We start from the raw sequence: 22,153 nt of genomic DNA, 5'->3' as shown, positions 1-22,153 counted from the left end.
AATTTATCGATAACTTGAATTTACAATTAAAAATATTTCAATAAATTGAGTTTTGTAAAGAAAATTTACTGATATCTTAAAAATGTAACCATTTTTTTTAAATATACCTATTGTATCTACGATAACTTGCGGGAAAGTTTCTTGACTAAAGTTCAAATTGTAGGATTTGTTTCATTTTATATAGATAAATCAAAGTTTTCTTTGATTGTAGGTATACAGAATTTTCTTTTTCTGATTTAAAATTTTATATGTTTTCATTGTTTACATTTGTTTTGGTAACCTTTTTTGTTTAGATTCCTGTTTGTCTAAAACTAGACGAGGTCATATTAAAAATAAATTTATATGTAGATATAAAACACATACATACATACACACACTCTTATACAGAATTCAAAATAATAACAAAGAAAACTAAAAACAAAACAAACTAAATATTGCACTAAACCCCCACACTAAAAAAAACAGCAACAATAAAAATAATAAAGAGAATAATAATAAAAATATAAAAAGAGTATGGAAAATAAATAACTCGTACTATTATAAAAACAAAAAAAGGTTTGTTGCAGCACAAAGCCACCATTTTTAAAAAAGAATGCACTTCAAAATGAAAAAAACAATGATTTATAAAAGTGCAATAACTGTTTAACAAGAGATATTAAATGTAAAGGCCAAACTCGCTGTATTATTAAAAACCGATAACTAAATGAGATTAAATAAAAACAAACACAATTTATATGTTATTTTTAAATTTAACTGTATTTTTATTATTTATATTATAATGAGACATAATTAGTGCAATATTCTTTACTTATCAAATTATAATATAAGGAATTAATAATAATAATAGTAGTAGAGAAATACATGGGGTTTTGCAAAAACTACTGTGATTTCATAAATTGTTGACAAAAAATTATTTATAAATCGCAAAAGTTTTTACAACTAAATTAAAAAAAAAAATAATAATAATAAATTATTTGTATAAAAAATGAAAAACAATAATAATGCCTAAAAATCTAGAGAAAATATGAATTAAAGGAAAATTTTGTTAAATTTTTGGATTAAGTTAGAGAGCGAGAATTGTGGGGGCTACAAATAATAGTCTAGCACTGCATAGCAGTGCTAAGCTATAAATGTAGCCACCAGTATCTCCTTATTTAATAAATTTAATAAAGAAAAATTTTTTAGTTTTTATAAAGAGATTTTCTTTTTTTTAGACTTTAAACTTTTCCAATGTGTATTTAGGCTTTTTTTTGTTGAGGGTACTTTCTATATTTTTAGTAGAACTCCTTTCTTTTTTTCTGTTACTTTCTGTTTTGTATACACGTAGTATTCCTTTTTCCTTCCTTTTTTTACTTTCAATTTATTTCTTCAACTTCCTTTTGTTTTTATGTACTTTTTTTCTTCTTTTACTTTTTCTTCAATATCTCAGTGTTTGCTTTCTTTTGTGACGATGTCGCATCAATTTTTGTGTCCAGCACAGGCAAGTTTTCTATTGTTATTGGTATTCATGAATTTGGTTAAAAGTTTTCTGGAATGTCCACTAGGATCGAAATGATTACTGTGTTCATTAACCTCCTTTTTGGAACGATATTTGCCACTATGTGCCGAAAAGACGTATTTGTCCTGGTCATAGTTATAATGATCATAAGCATCAAAATAAGCTTCAGACATCTTGTTGTTCTGCTTGGTTTTTATTTCGCTCAGTATTGTGAAGTAGTTTACTTTTTCTTTATATCACTTTAGATAACTTTTTGCGCTTTTATTTTTATTTTCTTTTGTAAAAGAAATAAATTAATTATACTATATGGCTTTTGTTTTTTTTTTTTTCAAACAAATTTAAACGCAGACTTTTTTAACAGTCCTTCAATACACAGAGTATTTTTCACAATTAAACTTGTTTTGCGTACTACATCGGACTTTTATATATACCCCCAGTGCAACGGTAAAAATAAATGAGCGAGCATAATACTAACACTCTATTAAAGCTATACTAAATAATAAATGTCCTCTCTTATCTATTCAGCCCTCGTTTTCGGTTCTCTCTTTTAGGTAAACGTATGTTTTTTTGTTTTGATTTAAATTAACACTATACATACCGTTGGAATTGTTTGTTAAAGGAAAAAAACTTGTTAAAAGAAGGAAACTATAGTTTTTTAAATAAGTTTTTATTAAATATTTATCGATAAGTTAAATTTTGCATAGAAAAATTATTGGTAACTTAAATTTATCGATGAATAAATTGAAATTTTATTGACGGCTTTAATTATTGTTAAGAAATTAATCGTTGCCATATTTTTCTATAGAAAATTTATCGATAGTTTGAATTTTCTATAGAAAATTTATCGATTATTTAAAATTTTTATAGAAAATGTATCGATAACTTAAATTTTCATTTCCACATAGAAAGCTTTCATCAACGACCAAACTGAAATGCTGCGTAAAACGGCGAGGTCTTTGTTTGCTAGACGCGAAACAGCTCTATACGACTTCGTGCTAGGATCCTAGCTGCTCCTAGAGGCAACAAAACCTTTGGTCTACGGGAGACCTAATGGCCTTCCTTGCCAAAAAAAATTATGTCATTCCATTCACGATTTTGGTGGCTCTAGATATTTCCAAAATTAATTGTATTTGGTATCGTTAATAATTTCACTCGATTCATTTCGAGCTTTCTCAGAGATCGCACTATACGAGTTGTTATTGATGGGATCTAATCAAATCAGTTCAAGAATAATTTAAGAATACCTCAAGGATCCATCTTTCTCCTACTATATTTATTATTTTCATAAATGACCTTCTATGTTAAACTTCCAACTCTATCTACTCGTTTATTCAATTATATGCCAAGTCCTCTAGAGATTGGGTCAATGAAGCATAATATAAATGAACCGCTCAAACACGACTTGACAACAATCTCTGAATGGGGTCGTGTTAACTGAGTTGATTTTAACGCCTGCAAGACCAGGAGCATAGATATCAATAGAATGGCATTAAGTCTTTAAGAAATGTAGTATGTACACAAATAACACATCTGGTTTTCGTTAGTGTTAATTTAACATTGTACTTCCATTTGTGTGAATAAAAATTAATGCGCATTTTCTGATTTTGTGTTTTTCAAAAATTCTTATTGCTTTCTTAATTATTTTGTGTTAAAAAAAAACAAACGACACGTAACATTAAGTTTTTGTTTGTTTTTTTTTTTTTGCTTATTTTATAAAAATTATGTGATAATTATTTTGTATGTATGCGGTTCCTCTCTCTTTTATTGTAACATAAATATATACAATTATATGTATTATATGTACTATATATTTGAATTTTTCTAACGATAACTTTCTCTCTGAAATCTATTTATTTTGTTTACATTTTATGCTGCGGTTTTGTGCTCTTCTTCTTCCACTAAAGAGTGTTGTTTTTATTATTTTTGTTTTTGCAGTTCATTGGTTTGGTTTTATTGTTTACAAAAATTGCTTGGTTTGTTTGTATGTACGTCTAGAAAACCATAGAAATTGACCGGTTTCTTTTAATGTTTTTAATTTTGTTCCATTTTAGCTTTTATCAAATATTTGTTTCTATTAAATTTTAATTTTTCCATTTAATTTGATTATGAAATATTCAATGTTATTTTCATAATATTTATTTTTGCAATTTGTTTAATAACAACAGATAAAAGGTGTTTTCCTAAAATTTCTGCATATGAGTCATTATTCAAGTTTTTGTTTTAGTCTAGTTTGTTTTGCTTATTATTATTATTTCTTTATTTATTTTGCTTATTTTTAAAACCAGTTGTGAGCAAAGAGAGAAGTATATGCTAACGTTTTGTTATTTCTAGAAAACGTTAACGTATTCAGTTTGTATTTTATATTTTTTTAATGGAAATTAGAGAAGTAATATAAAATTTGCTGATCATTTATTACTTTTATTGAAAAAAGATTTTGTATAGGTATAAATTTTAATTCAATGTTAAAAACCGATTAAGGATGGGTTTTTGAGTTGAAGACTAAACAGCAATTTATAATCAGGTTACAAATTACTGCATTAGAAAGCGTTTGAAATCTCTATTTAAATTCTATTGGGATTTCGATCACTTCCAAATGCCGTTATTCGGCTTCAAATTCCATAACATGAGTTTGTAACTACTCAGTTAAACATGGTTTAACTTTGCTGTTAGATTAAATTCGAAGCAAATTTAGACGGATTTCAACCGATGATTGTGTATTCCTGTAATGAATTTAACGGTAAATAATTTTCTTAATATTGCCAATTTTTCAGATATAAACATAAAATCTTTTTTTTTCATAAAAATAGATGTTTTAAAGAAATTTTTTGAAAACACTAATACGTATATTTATTAATAATTATTATAAACATTACCTACATCTACTAAGCTCTTAACACATGCAAATACCTTACAAAAACTTCATTTAAATTTTACTAACATTTATCAATACAACTTTACCTTTTGGCACTATAGGCTTTAATTTTCTTTCCATCACCGTTTTCCGAACACATCTTTTGCGAACTTTTTTCTTATCCTTTTCCTTAGTTGCCATTTTAAGATCTTCATCTGATTTTTGAGAATCCATATCAGAAGGTAAACTTGGCAAAGTAAATTCATCTAAATCGGTTTTTGATTCGAAAGCATTTTCAACTATTTCCGGTAATTCTAATTGCATGGCCTTCTCGGTATGCACACGTTGTACATGCTCTTTTAGTTTATCGGAACGATGACTGCTAAAAGAACATAGTTGACATTTAAATTTACTAATATTATCGGATGAATGTTTCATGGCATGACGTTTGAGATTTTTCGACAAACTAAATTTACAACCACAAATCTCGCACACAAATGGCCGCTCTTGTTTGTGGGTTTCGATGTGTAGTTTAAGATTTTCTTTGCGATTTGCTTGATGATGGCAACCAGGATGGGGACATTTAAAGAACTCGGCGGCATGTCTTAGCTTATGAGATTTAAGAGCTTTCATGTGTGTGGTACTGTAACCACAGACATCACAAAGCATTCGCTTCTCAGCATTGTGCACCTGAAGATGAGTACTGAGTCCCTGTTTCCATTTGAAACCCTTACCACAATGGGGACACAAATGGGGTGTTTCTTTAGAGTGTTTAGGGTGGTGTAATGTGAGAGCGGCTTTGGTCATAAAACGTATACCACATTCTAAACAGAAAAATGGTTTTTTAACATCGGCATCGTGGCGTCTCAAATGGAAATCATACTCGCGCCAGCTTAAAAAGCCTACTTCACACAGAGAACAAGTCAAATGAGAGGCTTCACAATTGCGCATATGTGTTATCATCTCATGGACGCGATAACATTTGAAATCACACGCTAAACAATAGTTTATTTTACTATTCGAGGAAGAGGAACGTGGATTTTTTAACTATAATCCATAAGGAATGAGATGTTAAAAATAATATAAAATATTATTTTAAATACATAGTTAATATCTATTACGGTTTACCTTAAAATAAGTTTTCTTTTCATCGAATATGTTCTGATTTTTACTAAAAGTTGTTTCACCATTTATTACTCCTTCCACTTGTTTCACGTCTTGTTCTTCTTCTACTTTAATTAAGTCCTCTGCAATTCCACTGCATTCACCCTTGGTAATTTCTATAATTTCATTTGATTCCTCAGGTATTTGAAATATTTTCATCAATTCTCCCACTACTAAAATTTTGGCTAATTGCTTAAAATGTGTTTCATGTTCCTTAATAATGGTGACCATATCCTCATAGAAAAAGTCTCCTATAGTCTGCAAACATTCGGTACATTGGAAATTCTTAATTGTCACCTTTAAAGGATTATGTATGGAAAACTGTAAAGTTTTCTGTTGGAAATGAGAGCCGCCTATAAAACGACTTTGTGCAGCCACCACACAAAAGTGACCATAAATTGAATCACCACTTTCTAGTTCAAGTATTAGATCACAGAATTGTCCCTGTCGTCGTTGATCGTTTAGATAATTGGTGACTTTGGAGTGCAGCGGTTGATGTAAAGTTGGTGTGATCATTTGTTGCGGACATTTTATCATCGCTTTTTCACTTTAAAAATATTTAAAATTGAAAAATCTTCCGAATAATTTAATTTGTTTTGATTGTGTTGATGGTGTTTTATTTTTGTTTACATTGAACAGCTGTTAGTTTTTTCATTTTTGTAATTCACAATAGTCTCAATCATGTTATAATGCTGCCGGACTGATGACTTTCTTCATTTCCGTTAGCTAGGAAAGAGAAATTACTAAAATCATTTAATATCAATTTCAAACCATTTATTTCAATTCCTAATACCAGGAAGAGTTAGTTATCTTAGACTTGAAAGTGAGTGAACTAACTAACTAACTAACTAACTAACTACTAACTAACTAACTAACTAACTAACTAACTAACTAACTAACTAACTACTAACTAACTAACTAACTAACTAACTAACTAACTAACTAACTAACTAACTAACTAACTAACTAACTAACTAACTAACTAACTAACTAACTAACTAACTAACTAACTAACTAACTAACTAACTAACTAACTAACTAACTAACTAACTAACTAACTAACTAACTAACTAACTAACTAACTAACTAACTAACTAACTAACTAACTAACTAACTAACTAACTAACTAACTAACTAACTAACTAACTAACTAACTAACTAACTAACTAACTAACTAACTACTAACTAACTAACTAACTAACTAACTAACTAACTAACTAACTAACTACTAACTAACTAACTAACTAACTAACTAACTAACTAACTAACTAACTAACTAACTAACTAACTAACTAACTAACTAACTAACTAACTAACTAACTAACTAACTAACTAACTAACTACCTAACTAACTAACTAACTAACTAACTAACTAACTACCTAACTAACTAACTAACTAACTAACTAACTAACTAACTAACTAAGTAACTAACTAACTAACTTACTAACTAACTAACTAAAGTTTTTATACTATAAAAATATTACAACAATAAACCAAATCAAATCATATTAAAAATGTTTATATTAATTTTTTATAAAAAAAAAACATATTGCAAGTAAAATTTGGTTATAAATTCTTATTTTAAAAAAGGTTGTGCATTTGAATTCCATAATACATATTTACATTTATAAATTCTAATTAAAATAAAAAATATAATAAAATTTTGTTTTAAAACAATTTGTGGCATATGTTTATAAATGCAATAATTTCATTTACTTTCACTAACTAAAATATAACTTTTCTTCTATTATAATCTAAAGCTGTTTCCACAATTGTGGTGCCACGATAAAAATCCACCGCTACTATGTTGGCATTATCGCCCAATTCATTCATGTACAATTGTGAGACACGCCAGTTAATACGATCGGCCATCTTACGTAAACCACCATATTTATTGACTATAACATCCCATGTTTTGGGTGTTAGTTCTGCCATATCGGCTACAGGACGGCTGGAGAGGCGACTGTGAGCAATAGAGGGAAACAGCTTAATTCTGTTTATTTAATTTATGTTTAATTATGTATACTTACGATATATCTTGACCATTTATGGTCCTTAAGTAACGCTCCAAATTTGACCAAGTCTGCACATTACCCCATCTCTGTTCTACGGAGCCAAATAGTAAATGGGGATATATATTAACCACGGAATATAGATCGTAGGCCAGTATAACATTTTGTTTACGCAACCAAATATCATTCAATGATCCTCGCCATGTGATCGAGGGATGTACTATTAAGTCTCCAAAATGATTTTTCAAAAAACTAACCAGTTTATGATGAACCGTTAAATTTTTGCCAAAACCTAAAACAATAATAGTAAAAGGATTTTTATATATGGATAATGATTAATTAATGATTGCATTAGGGAGGCCTTTATATGTATGTATGTATATAGTCTTGACTATAGGGTAATCTATAGTTTGGACTATAGAGAAGTTTAAAGTCTGTAGTATAGAGCAGTCTATAGTCTCTCCTATACTATAGTATATTGTCTGAATAGACTTCAGAATAATCTATAGAATAATCCTTAGTCTAGAATATAGAGTAGTCTTTAGTCTGGACTATAGAGTAATCTATAGTCTGGACTATAGAATAATCTATAGTGTGGACTATATAATAATCTATAGTCTGAACTATAGAATAATCTATAGTCTGGACTACAGTATAGTCTATAGTCTGGACTATAGAATAGTCTATAGTCTGGACTATAGAATAGTCTATAGTCTGGACTATAGAATAGTCTATAGTCTGGACTATAGAATAGTCTATAGTCTGGACTATAGAATAGTCTATAGTCTGGACTATAGAATAGTCTATAGTCTGGACTATAGAATAGTCTATAGTCTGGACTATAGAATAGTCTATAGTCTGGACTATAGAATAGTCTATAGTCTGGACTATAGAATAGTCTATAGTCTGGACTATAGAATAGACTATAGTCTGGACTATAGAATAGACTATAGTCTGGACTATAGATTAGCCTATAATCTGGATTATAGTTGTTTATAGTGGGACTCACCTATTGGAAATTCCTTTAAACCAAATATAACAATTTCATTTGTTTTCTCCACAAACTCCTTTACTTCATCAATCACATCAATTAAGGGTCTCTGTCTCGTTATGCCGTGATTAATAAAAAACAATTCAGGAGTATTACGATAATAACCCACACGTATATCCAAATAACGTATACCATGCATTAACTGGCCCAATATATCATCATCTTGTGTTAGAGAATATTTGGTAACTAAAGTTTCTTTGGCTAAAGGATCAAAATTTACACGATATGAACCGGAATCATGACTGCCGGGTATAAAGAGATCACGAAAACGTAAACCGCCCACAATAGAACGCATTTCATTCATCCATTTGGGATAGGCGCGTAGACTGGTAGAAGCCAATATAGCACCATCACTGCCACGTACATATGAGGCCCAATAACCATACGAGGTGGTCTCATAGGTTACATTCCGTGAGAGGTTATAGTCGAAAGGAACACCGGTAGTAAACCACAATGAGGGGGCGCTAGGTACTAAAGCTGCTACTATGGGATTAGTACCGTTATTCGATATCCAATAGTGAATATCTTTGGCTTTATAGGGTGACTCGGTGGTTGTAGTGGTAGTGATAGGATTTTGATTAAAACCATCTCCACTGCCCTCCTGCATTTCTATATTGTTCGATTCTGTTGTTTTAAATTCTGCCATGGGCGGTTGCTCTGTTGGAATCCATTTGAGTTTTTGAAAACTAACCGGCTCTTCGGAAGTCAAAATTATACGATCATCTTCATGTGCAGGGGCATTTTTCCAAGATATTTCTAAATAACGCTTCTGAGCACTTATCGTTAACCACATTCGTAATTTTGAAGTATCTTGTTCATTCGATTTCGTTTCTCCACTCAATTCCCAATATGTATAATCACCATTTAATTCATCGCTCGAACATTTGCCCATATGTGTAATTGTAATGGAAATCAAAATGATTATTACATTTTTCATTATAAATTTATTAAACATTTCAAATTTAGTTTCTTTTTTTTTGTTTGTTTTTATTTTTACTTTAATTTTTTTTTAATCCGAATAATTGTAAACACTACACTTGATTTAATTCAATTTAAAAATTGTTTTTTGTCTTTAGTTTAATTTAGTTTAGTTTATTGACTTGATAATAGTTTGTTTTTCTGTAGCTTTAACTGTCCAAGTGGTCCTAGTGATCATTTCATTTTGTGACACCGTTTATTTTCAACTCGTTTATACACACAAGAGAGCTGACGACTGACTCACTCATTCACGACAACTCGTCTTTAACTGGATAGGAAAAGTTTCCAATTGTTTTTAATTTAAGTCAACACATTCGACTGAAACAATTCTATTCAGACGAGCCTCTATTTATACAGAAAACAATTACTATAAAACACTTCTCAACTGTTTGATAAATAAACAAAACTAAATCAAATATATAGAAAATAATCAAATGTCGCTACAAATGGCAGTTATGACCATAATTGCAAAATCTATACTTTACAAAATTACACTTTAAATTTCTTTGTTGAAACATTTTTAAACAAAACAAATTAAAAAAGTTTTACTTTCTTCTTCCTTATCTAAATTATTTTAGAGAAAGTTTTACTTTGTTTAATGAAAAGCTTGGAATAGTATTTACTAAATTTGGACTAGAACTTTTGTTTCACATTAACAGATGAAATTAATGATACACTCTTCTTCCCCTTCATCTTGGCAGCTCCTGCAGAAGTCATTACTGGGTAGGTTCAGTTTTCTAGCATTGAGCCCGAAAAGCCAATGGTCAGTCATCACTGCAGTTAAGTTCTGTAGATTTGCGCTCGGAAACTAAAGTAGGACTTCTATAGATATAAAAGATCGGCCACATGATCTATATCTATAGGTAGCCTCTATCGACAATCGTGCGCAAGCTTGTGGAGTTTATCATGAATCGAGCGTTTGCAGCATGAAAGCGTTATGCCGAGAAAGTCGATGTGCTCTGCTAGTGAGGAGCTGACGTTTGCGAGAGTGCCCGTAGTGGTGTTGTCAGGTATCTGTTGATGACCTGGAATCCAGTAAAGTCCTACCGCATTTAGGGAGCTCCGGCTTTCTAGAAACAAGTGCGATGTAGTATAAACACTACTTATAACCTTTAGGTTGGTCTGAATGATAATTCAACCTGAAGTACGCTTTATTGGTCAGGAAGATCGAAAAAAACTCCCGCCCCAGTATATTCTATACAGAAACCACCATCAAGACTTGTGAATATGCAGTAATCTGGAATTTCTCCCAAATAGCTGATAATGGTAAGGTGGCCTGACCGAGTTGAGGGCAACCTCTTGAGCTATTAGATCAATAGGTAACCAATTCATCATGACAAAAAGAGACTTTGATGTAGTAGTACGAAGGGACCCTGTTATCATTAGCGCTGATGCGCGATGGATTCTCACAAATCTCCAATCGTAAGGATTTCCACCAGACAAAGTGCACCATACAACAGTGGAATTTACTGACATGGTCAACTTTAAAATAAAGTTTGTTTGAAATATCTTAACCTAGAGCTTAAAACAGCTCGATCTTAGCAAATACAACATATTTTTAAACAACTTAAGCAGTTCGTTGTAAAATAAAGGAAAAATGTTGTCAAATGCCAGTATATAACAGATGTTAATCCGTTGACATAATGAACTTTCAAATGACATATCAGATGCTGTTAAAATATTTTAAATATACCAATAAAACCATGATATCTCAAAAAACAGATGTGATGGAGAAATTCTGAAATCAAAATTCCATATACGTTATATATAATTAACTGACATTTAATTCAAATGTTGATTGACACCTCAAAACAAAACAAAAATATGGCAACGCTAAACACAAAACCTCTAAATATGACGTCAGTAAATGCTTTGTTAAATTTAGCAAATATTTACAAACAAATTTCTCTATTGTTTATTAAATACATAATAATTTAGTTTTCTTTCTATTTAAATAGATAAGTTTATTATTTATTATAAGATTCATTCTTTGTAAATAAATTTTAGTAAAGTTAATAAATATTTGAAAAAAGTATGTATTTTTATAGTCTGTCCGTTTTCAATGCAAATTAATTAATGACAAAACATTTAACAATTTTCAATAATATATAAATATAACATAAAATAACAAATAAATACTCATCATCATGTATAGAAGTTGAACTTTTTCTTTTGCACCAACAATTTTTCATTGTTAATTAATTAACTATTTAAAGGCACTAATAATTTCTGGTAGAAATGGAATGTAAATAAGTAAATTTTAAACCATTAACAAATAAAATGGTTTATTAGCTGACTACAGCTGGTTTAGCAGAGGCTGCGTAATTACTAAATAAAAAATTCGTATTTGTTTACATGTGTTATAAAATTTATAATATTTAATAGAACAAAAACAAACAAAAAACAAGGCTACCAGATTTATTCATTAATAAACAGCTGTTTTCATTTGCATAAATAAATAGACATAGCGGCATTTAATTTGAAAATTACCGTTACTATTAAAACAATTATTTTTAGGTCATAGAAAAGCAGCCTCAGCACCAGGATTGGATGAGCTTGTCCAATCAGCTAGCCATCTTAAAGAACTTGATTACTGACACCACAAACAAACAACAATAACAAACAAACTGATCAACCAATGTCGATTTATGGAATGAAAGGATACGATTTGTAATTTGAAACGCAAACGCTTCTGGGACCATCTTGACTGAGATAAGTTAGCAAAGAATGCCATGTCCAGAAGATGGCCAGAGTTAGGAGAGGTGTAAACACCGAACCGACTCACTTTTCTGTATTCAGACAACGCTGCTAACCAACCAAGGAGTAACGGTGTGGGTTTTCTATCATCTACTAGAGCCCGGAAAGCTCTTGTCAGCTGAAAAACTCAATTTGACAGAATATGTACGCATATCAGGAAAATAACCATAACATAATGCAACGCGCCGACTAATGTGTCCGAGCTGAATCAGAAGGTAAACTTTTACGAACAGCTTAAAAGATAGACGGAACGTGGCGTGGTTAACTACTTGATGTAAGAAATAAAAAAGAGAAGCAGACGCGAGTGACTGGATAGCTGATCCGTCTAAAAATTGCACCCATAAGAAAACCCGACAACCCTGGGCAGAACAGAATATAAGGCCTTTGGATGTTAAAACAGTCAACCATAGTCGAGAAGGATTTCGACTACGCGGACGACATCTGCCTGCTTGCACACAGATACTCTGATATGCAGTATAAGATTAAAATGGTCGAGGAAATGACCGAAAGACTAAGGATTAACACAAGGGAACTATATCTTCTTAAGCGCTTTGGCGACACATCAAATTGGTTGCCTCAAACGGTAAGTTTTTTGGTTGTGTTAGTAAAAAAACTCACACCTCATATATACATGTGAGTTTTTTTAACTAACACAATTAAAAAACTTACCGTTTGAGTCAACAAATTTGATGTGTGGCCATGTCGCTTTAAACACCAAGCGATAGAAGATGTAAGCTCCATTTGTATCTGAACTGCACGATTACAATAACCGGTGTTTCATCCCAGGACATGAAGTGCAGACTGGACAAGGCATTTAGCTTTAGCAGTTCAACTTTGACTTAAATTGTATCCATTTAGGTCCCCTCGCTTAAAATAGTAAATACTACCATTGTAGAGTTCAAGCTAGTCCAAACAAAGAGTGATCAGTTACTGATCAGAACATATAAATTGATCGATTATGATTTCATAATTTGTGCATGCAGACCTCAATATTCCAGCAATGAGCGATGATCAAGGCTTCAAGAAAAGGTGTTAAATATTCGACTTTCTCAACTATATCTACCGCTGATCCTGAACTTTAGTTACTTGTAAAAATAAATCAAAACCAAATTTTGTTAAAAATATTATGATTTCTAAATCGAAGTTGCTTATAACTATATGCTAATGGCAATTAGTAAAATTAAAAAAAAAAATGGTTAAAATAAAGTTCCACTTCACCGTTAAATTAAATTTTAATTCACATTAATATATTTTCGCTTCAGAACTTTTAATAATTTAAATGAAATTGTTGAATGTTCGTCATTTAAAATTGTTGTTTAATTTTAGAGTAAATAAAAAAAAAACTTCACAACTTATTTGTTTTAATTAAATTATTACTCATTGTTTTTTTAGAAGTTATGGGGGTTTTTAAAATTCTATTATTTTTTTGTTTTTGCTAGCAATTTTTTAATTATATAGTTTTACAATTTATAATATCCGTTTCCGGTTTAATTTAATTGTGTGAATTTCATTTTTAGTTAGTTGCTTTTGTTATTGTTAAATATGAATTTTGATTTAATTCTTTTGTTAAATAAAATTTAATCCGTTCTAATGCAAGTTCAATACACTACTAAAATCTCTTTTATCTTTTGGAATTTATTTAAAAGGTTTTTTTATCCCAGAGCTGCACTGATTGTTTGTGATCTTCTTGCACTCTTTTCAATTGTGAGGGAGAGTAACTTCCATAGACATAACTACGTTTTGTATTTTCATACTGTTTTCTCCCCTTGATGGATCATTAATTGTAAATTGACTCTCTTTTTTTTTTAGATTGGGATACTTTATAAAAAAATTAGGTCTGCTTTATTGTTTATGGTGTAACTTATTGTATAAATGATTTAGTATGATCATTTATTTTTAGAGATCATGTAGAGAAGATTCAAATCTTAGCACACTACAAGAACAGTGTCAGATATACATAAATGAACGCTTCAATAGACAATTGAGGCATCCAATTATTCGCTAATATAGATACATATATGTATGTACATTAGGGTGGGTCGAAAAAAAAAGTTGAGTCAGTCACCCCCTACGATTAAAGATATGTTAATAACATTTCCAAAAATATGAAAAATATTTTTTTGCCACGCCTAGAAATACCGCCCTTTTTGTTTTTTATACATTACGCCGCCATTTTTAGTCCGATCGTAACATATCATATATCAATATTTATGGCTTGACTTTAGCTATATTTCACTCTTAGACAATTTTTTATTTCGACGTCATATTCTTTGCGCGACTTCTGATATCTCGGATCCTTCCCCAAAATATAAAATTGTGACTATACTGGAATAAAGTACATTTAATTACATAAAATATAGGCTTTTAAAATGCTCACTTTTATGCATAAAGAGCTATTTTACAGGTATTTAAAAATACCTGTATAGTTCAAACTACAAACAATTAATTTGTTAGGGATATGGTCGAAAACAATTTTTTTCAAATTAATTTACAATACAAAAATTGCATCCTACCCCTATCTTAACAAAAGAAAGATCATTTTATTCAGCATTTACTTCTATTAATTAATAACAAAATCACGTAGGTACATAAAAATTTAACATTTTATTTTATAAAAATCGATGAAAAATTAAAGTGTTATGCAAAGTTTTACAAAAATGTATGAAAAACATTTTTTCCATACAACCACTTGCATGTTTCTTTTTTTAAGAATTTTTAAAAATGTTTATACTAATTTTTATAAAATGTGATAAATTTATTTTATGATTCTTTTAAATAGTTACATATTTCTAAAGAAGTTCTTTAAATAATAAAAACTAATAAAAAACGAATAATCGGGAATGGCCGACCATATAAGCATAACTAAAATATGATTTATGTTTTAATATAGCATTTATATTGAATTTTGTCTTAATTTCCATATCGTCACCTGAAACGCAAACGGCCCTAACTAACCAAAAATTAAAAATCGATTTTATTGTTGATTATAATGTATTGCATCAAAACATATGTCCACACAAAAAATTGGACTCCTCCGACCAAAATTAACGATTTCATTGACAAAAAACAAAAGGCCCTATCTACAAAAACATTTAAATATTAAAGGTAAAAATTCTAATTTATCCATTTTTATATACGCCATTGTCAACTATCATAATAACTAATAGGTTTCACTATTAAACAATTTGTTTATTCACTAGAAATAAATCGCGTTCATAGAAACAAATTTTTCAATTTCAATAGTTTTTTGCTTCTCCTGTAAAATTTTAAAAATGTTAGATAGGGCCGTTTGCGTTTTAGGTGACGATATACTATTTGAGTAACTTTTTGATGAAAAACTGATTTTCTGAAAGAGACTATATATGGGAGCTAGGATCAAAACCGATCCTATAAACATTTGGTGGAGGGTTTTATGTTCTTATAAGAGATAGATATGAAGAATTTCATCCTAATTGTACTGTTTAAGAGGGAATTAACGACCTTGAAGCCATTATTAAGAGCTCCAAAGCCCTATTCGGGGAGTACGGTTGTATGAGGGCTAGGGGAATAATCCATTTTCGATATAATCCATATTCAAACAACTTCGTCCTTGGGTAAAATGAAATATATCAGCCTATTTGCATCCAATTATCTGGAAAATTTCGACTTGTAGTTTGATTACAAGTCGGATGGACAAAGCTAAACTACTATAGTGCTGTAAGATATAATAAACTTTCCTCTTTTTTGATAGGAAGTAGGATCTGGAAGGGTTTGTAACTGAAAAAATAACAGTTTTATAATTCATTTTCAAAAAAAAATGTTTTCGACGGTTTTTTCTGGTAAATTAATTATTTGTTGTGATAACGGTTGATAATGAATATATGAACATTTTTAAATATCTATAAAATAGCTGTTTATGCATAAAAGTGAGCATTTCAAAAGCCTATATTTCATATAATTAAAAGCTCTTTATTACTGTATAGCCACAATTTCAGATTTTGGAGAAGGATCCGAGATATCAGAAGTCGGGCATAGAATGTTATGTCTAATTTAAAAATCGTCTAAGGGTGAAATGTAGCTACAGCCAAGCCATAAATATTGATATATGATATGTTACGATCGGACTTAAAATGGCGGAGTAATATATAAAAAACAAAAAGGGCGGTATTTCTAGGCGTGGCAAAAAAATATTTTTATATTTTTGGAAATGTTATTAACATATCTTTAATCCTAGGGGGTGACTGACACAACTTTTTTTTTGTCCATAGAGACCGACCCACTCTAATGTACATACATATGTATATATACGATTTTTAGGTTGATCTTTTAATTTGTCCACGATTTGTAAGAGAGCGAGGGAGAAAATTTACATATATGTATGTCATTTACTTTAAGACTGGCATAATCAAAAAAACGTAGTTTCGATTTTAGTTTTGACGTTTAAAGCAAATAATCATACTAACACCGAATCTAATGGAAATTTAGCTATTAATTAGACAATTTTCTAGTCAATAGTCTAGTCTGTAGACTAGACTAGCCAAAAGTCAATTTGATAATCTATTCAATAGACCAGTCAACAGTCTTGTAATAGATTAGTTAAAAGTTTAATCATTAGACTGGTTAATCGACTAGTTAATAGTCTAGTCAATAATCGAGTCAAAAGTCTTAACAACATTCTGGTCAATAGTCTAATCAATAGACTAGTTAATAGTCTAGTCAATAGATTGTTAATAGACTAGTTAACAGTCTAGACAATAATCTAACCAACATTCTAGTCAATAGTCTAGCTAATAGACAAGACAATAGACTAAGTAGTTAATTGTCTAGTCTATAGACTATTGACTAGATTACTGACTAGTCTATCGACTAGACTCTTAATTAGGTAATTAGTCTAATCCATAGACCAGTCAATAGTCTAGTCAATAGTCCAGTCAAAAGACTGGTTATTACTATTCAAAAGTCTATTCGATAGTCAAGTCATTAGACTAGTTAGTAATATAGTCAATAATTTAGTCTCTAAACTAGTTAGTACATTATTGACAAAATTACTGACTAGTCTATTGACTAGACTGTTAATTAGTGTATTGCTAGACTATCGAATAGAGTTGTGACTAGTCCATTTACTAGACTATTGTCTAGATTATTGAGTAGTCTAATAACCAGTCTTTTGACTGGACTATTGACTAGTCTATTAACCAATCTATTGACTAGACTAGTGATTAGTCTATTGACTTGTCTATTGACTAGACTAATCAGCAGTCTAATCAATAGACTAGTTAGTAATATAGACATTAGTCTAGTCTCTAAACTAGTTTGTGGACTATTTACTGGATTACTGACTAGTATATTGCTAGACTATCGAACAGACTTTTGACTAGTCCATTAACTAGACTATTTTCTACACTATTGAGTAGTCTAATAACCAGTCTTATGACTGGACTATTAACTAGACTATTGACTGGTCTATGGACTATACTTTTGCCTAGAATATTGATTATTTTATTATCCAGTCTATTGACTTGTCTATTTGCTAGATTATTGACTAATATATTGACTAGACTATTAATTAGTCTTTTGACTGTTGACAGGTCTATTGGCTAGAGTATCGTATTGACTTTTGGTTAGCCCATTTAATAGACTATTGTCTAGGATATTGAGTAGTCTAATATCCACTCTATTGACTTGACTAGTCTATGGACTATACTATTGACTAATCTATTGGCTGGACTGTTGACTAGCATATTAATCAGTATATTGACTAGACTTTTGACTAGTCTATTGATTAGTCCATTGACTATATTGTTGACTAGATCTATTAAATAGACTAGTGACGATACTATTGACTAGACTATGGAATTGATAAATTAGATAGAAATCAAGATATGCTCTTAAAATAAAATATGTAAAACATTTAATTAAATATGCATTAAAGGATTTAAAAGTAATATTTTTAAACAGATTTTATCCAAGCCTTATATAAGTTTCAAACATTTTCAATAAAAATTCGAAAATTGTTCGTTCAACGAAGGGCAAGAATAATAACATCTATTTCGATTTGAATACTTTGTATAATTGGTTTGAAAAATGTACCATAAATAATTTGATTAGAGGGCGTTTGTAATTAATAATTCTATAAAAATGCGCTATAAAGCAGGGGAGTATTAGAAGAGTAATAGTGTTGGATCAATTTATAAACGAACGGCAAATTATATAGATCATTAGAAAATAAAAAAAACTTTGTTTTCAACTACATTATAATTTTTTGTTTAATTATGTTACTATCATTTAAATATTAAAAAAAGTAATTAATCAGTACTCAACTGAGAGCTATTTTTTTTTTTCAAAGCGTTTCACTAAATTCTATCATAAAATCTGGTAATTAATTCTAATGCAGCACAGTGGGATATATTATAACGAAACTGTTTATTAAAAATAAAAAAAAACGTTTTTCTTTTATTGAACTCTAGTAGAAAAAAGTAAAATTTTATTTATTAATTTTTATCTTAAAGAAACTTGAGATTATCGAAATAGTTCTATATAGTTATTTCTTGCAGAGATGATGTGTACTGGCCAACATTAGTGAGTACTTGATATCAAAATTCTACTAAACTAAACAATATTATTTAGAGGCTATTTCATTCTTTATTTAATATCGGGGTTTTCAGTGGGTACCACACATGTTGTTTTTGTAACTTCTGAAATATTGTGTGAAGTTAGGTTGGGTGCATACCTGGACCTACTATTTGGACAAGAGTGAAATGAATAAACGCACGTCAATATTAGCCAACTAAGACAAAGGTAGTGTTCGACCGTTCCCTCATCATCGTTATTGTAACTAACTAACTAACTAACTAACTAACTAACTAACTAACTACTAACTAACTAACTAACTAACTAACTAACTAACTAACTAACTAACTAACTAACTAACTAACTAACTAACTAACTAACTAACTAACTAACTAACTAACTAACTAACTAACTAACTAACTACTAACTAACTAACTAACTAACTAACTAACTAACTAACTAACTAACTAACTAACTAACTAACTACTAACTAACTAACTAACTAACTACTAACTAACTAACTACTAACTAACTAACTAACTAACTAACTACTAACTAACTAACTAACTACTAACTAACTAACTAACTAACTAACGAACTAACTAACTAACTAACTAACTAACTAACTAACTAACTAACTAACTAACTAACTACTAACTAACTAACTAACTAACTAACTAACTAACTAACTAACTAACTAACTAACTAACTAACTAACTAACTAACTACTAACTAACTAACTACTAACTAACTAACTAACTAACTACTAACTAACTAACTAACTAACTAACTAACTAACTAACTAACTAACTAACTACTAACTAACTAACTAACTAACTAACTAACTAACTAACTAACTAACTAACTAACTAACTAACTAACTACTACTAACTACTAACTAACTAACTAACTAACTACTAACTAACTACTAACTAACTAACTAACTAACTAACTAACTAACTAACTAACTACTAACTAACTAACTAACTAACTAACTAACTAACTAACTAACTAACTAACTAACTAACTAACTAACTAACTAACTAACTAACTAACTAACTACTACTAACTAACTAACTAACTAACTAACTAACTACTAACTAACTAACTAACTAACTAACTAACTAACTAACTACTAACTAACTACTAACTACTAACTAACTAACTACTACTAACTAACTACTAACTAACTAACTAACTAACTAACTAACTAACTAACTAACTAACTAACTAACTACTAACTAACTAACTAACTAACTAACTAACTAACTAACTAACTAACTACTAACTAACTAACTAACTAACTAACTACTAACTAACTAACTAACTAACTAACTAACTAACTAACTAACTAACTAACTAACTAACTACTAACTAACTAACTAACTAACTAACTAACTAACTAACTAACTAACTAACTAACTAACTAACTAACTAACTAACTAACTAACTAACTAACTAACTAACTAACTAACTAACTAACTAACTAACTAACTAACTAACTAACTAACTAACTAACTAACTAACTAACTAACTAACTAACTACTAACTAACTAACTAACTAACTAACTAACTAACTAACTAACTACTAACTAACTAACTAACTACTACTAACTAACTAACTAACTAACTAACTACTAACTAACTAACTAACTAACTAACTAACTAACTAACTAACTAACTAACTAACTAACTAACTACTAACTAACTAACTAACTAACTAACTAACTAACTAACTAACTAACTAACTAACTAACTAACTAACTAACTAACTACTAACTAACTAACTACTACTAACTAACTAACTAACTAACTACTAACAACTAACTAACTAACTAACTAACTAACTAACTAACTAACTAACTAACTAACTAACTAACTAACTAACTAACTAACTAACTAACTAACTAACTAACTAACTAACTAACTAACTAACTAACTAACTAACTAACTAACTAACTAACTAACTAACTAACTAACTAACTAACTAACTAACTAACTAACTAACTAACTAACTAACTAACTAACTAACTAACTAACTAACTAACTAACTAACTAACTAACTACTAACTAACTAACTAACTAACTAACTAACTAACTAACTAACTAACTAACTAACTAACTAACTAACTAACTAACTAACTAACTAACTAACTAACTAACTAACTAACTAACTAACTAACTAACTAACTAACTAACTACTAACTAACTAACTAACTAACTAACTACTAACTAACTAACTAACTAACTAACTAACTAACTAACTAACTAACTAACTAACTAACTAACTAACTAACTAACTAACTAACTAACTAACTAACTAACTAACTAACTAACTAACTAACTAACTAACTAACTACTAACTAACTAACTAACTAACTAACTAACTAACTAACTAACTAACTAACTAACTAACTAACTAACTAACTAACTAACTAACTAACTAACTAACTACTACTAACTAACTAACTAACTAACTAACTAACTAACTACTAACTAACTAACTACTAACTAACTAACTAACTACTACTAACTAACTAACTAACTAACTAACTAACTAACTAACTAACTACTAACTAACTAACTAACTAACTAACTAACTACTAACTAACTAACTAACTAACTAACTAACTAACTACTAACTAACTACTAACTAACTACTAACTAAGCTAACTAACTAACTAACTAACTAACTAACTACTAACTAACTAACTAACTACTAACTACCTAACTAACTAACTAACTAACTAACTAACTAACTACTAACTACTAACTAACTACTAACTACTAACTAACTAACTAACTAACTAACTAACTAACTAACTACTAACTAACTAACTAACCTAACTAACTAACTAACTAACTAACTAACTAACTAACTAACTAACTAACTAACTAACTAACTAACTAACTAACTAACTAACTAAATAACTAACTAACTACTAACTAATAACTAACTAACTACACTAACTACTAACTAACTACTAACTAACTAACTAACTAACTAACTAACTACTAACTAACTAACTATTAACTAACTAACTAACTAACTAACTAACTAGTGTTCGACCGTTCCCTCATCATCGTTATTGTAACTAACTAACTAACTAACTAACTAACTAACTACTAACTAACTAACTACTAACTAACTAACTACTAACTAACTACTAACTAACTAACTAACTAACTAGTGTTCGACCGTTCCCTCATCATCGTTATTGTAACTAACTAACTAACTAACTAACTAACTAACTAACTAACTACTAACTAACTAACTAACTAACTACTAACT

General features: G+C 29.4%; 3 protein-coding genes across 6 annotated transcripts; all 3 read right to left on the bottom strand.

Annotated features, from left to right (window-relative positions):
- Nucleotides 1-735: 735 nt before the first annotated feature.
- LOC119601285 (nuclear protein 1) lies at nucleotides 736-1,912 on the bottom strand. The gene has a single exon (XM_037952112.1). The coding sequence runs from the start codon at nucleotides 1,669-1,671 to the stop codon at nucleotides 1,459-1,461; it is 213 nt and encodes a 70-aa protein (XP_037808040.1). The 5' UTR covers nucleotides 1,672-1,912; the 3' UTR covers nucleotides 736-1,458.
- Nucleotides 1,913-3,618: 1,706 nt separating this feature from the next.
- On the bottom strand, nucleotides 3,619-6,146 carry LOC119601283 (zinc finger and BTB domain-containing protein 24). Of its 2 annotated transcripts, XM_037952111.1 has the most exons (3): nucleotides 5,478-6,146; nucleotides 4,457-5,396; nucleotides 3,619-4,218 (listed from the first exon to the last, which is right to left on the bottom strand). In XM_037952111.1, exons 1-3 carry the CDS (start codon nucleotides 6,048-6,050, stop codon nucleotides 4,187-4,189), a joined length of 1,545 nt encoding a protein of 514 aa, XP_037808039.1. In that variant the 5' UTR covers nucleotides 6,051-6,146; the 3' UTR covers nucleotides 3,619-4,186. The 2 variants fall into 2 exon arrangements, with proteins under 2 accessions (XP_037808039.1, XP_037808038.1); XM_037952110.1 differs by lacking the exon at nucleotides 3,619-4,218 and having other exon boundaries at nucleotides 4,253-5,396.
- A 936-nt stretch (nucleotides 6,147-7,082) lies between these two features.
- On the bottom strand, nucleotides 7,083-13,549 carry LOC119601296 (PI-PLC X domain-containing protein 1). 3 transcript variants are annotated; one of them, XM_037952132.1, is made up of 4 exons: nucleotides 11,699-11,945; nucleotides 8,536-9,471; nucleotides 7,545-7,818; nucleotides 7,083-7,477 (listed from the first exon to the last, which is right to left on the bottom strand). In XM_037952132.1, the coding sequence occupies exons 1-4, from the start codon at nucleotides 11,745-11,747 to the stop codon at nucleotides 7,240-7,242; spliced, it is 1,497 nt and encodes a 498-aa protein (XP_037808060.1). In that variant the 5' UTR covers nucleotides 11,748-11,945; the 3' UTR covers nucleotides 7,083-7,239. The 3 variants fall into 3 exon arrangements, with proteins under 3 accessions (XP_037808060.1, XP_037808059.1, XP_037808058.1); XM_037952131.1 differs by lacking the exon at nucleotides 11,699-11,945 and adding an exon at nucleotides 13,531-13,549 and having other exon boundaries at nucleotides 7,084-7,477; nucleotides 8,536-9,823; XM_037952130.1 differs by lacking the exon at nucleotides 11,699-11,945 and having other exon boundaries at nucleotides 7,084-7,477; nucleotides 8,536-11,423.
- Nucleotides 13,550-22,153: the final 8,604 nt, after the last annotated feature.

This window comes from Lucilia sericata, unplaced genomic scaffold, assembly GCF_015586225.1.
Source record: "Lucilia sericata isolate MDLA Ls3-8-SP2 unplaced genomic scaffold, ASM1558622v1 Contig000154F_arrow, whole genome shotgun sequence".
Classification (NCBI taxonomy): domain Eukaryota; kingdom Metazoa; phylum Arthropoda; class Insecta; order Diptera; family Calliphoridae; genus Lucilia; species Lucilia sericata.
The sequence above is the reverse complement of the archived record's forward strand: the minus strand, read 5'-3'. Positions and strand labels throughout refer to the sequence as shown.

Bases quoted from the DNA above. Each gene is read 5' to 3' on its own strand.
- LOC119601285 (XM_037952112.1), bottom strand. From the start codon at position 1,671: ATGTCTGAAGCTTATTTTGATGCTTATGATCATTATAACTATGACCAG.
- LOC119601283 (XM_037952110.1), bottom strand. From the start codon at position 6,050: ATGATAAAATGTCCGCAACAAATGATCACACCAACTTTACATCAACCG. The intron at 5,397-5,477 runs GTAAACCGTAAT...TATGGATTATAG, and splicing joins AAAAGAAAACTTATTTTAAG to TTAAAAAATCCACGTTCCTC.
- LOC119601296 (XM_037952131.1), bottom strand. From the start codon at position 9,532: ATGTTTAATAAATTTATAATGAAAAATGTAATAATCATTTTGATTTCC. The intron at 7,819-8,535 runs GTGAGTCCCACT...TTATTGTTTTAG, and splicing joins TTTAAAGGAATTTCCAATAG to GTTTTGGCAAAAATTTAACG. The intron at 7,478-7,544 runs GTAAGTATACAT...TATTGCTCACAG, and splicing joins ATAAATGGTCAAGATATATC to TCGCCTCTCCAGCCGTCCTG.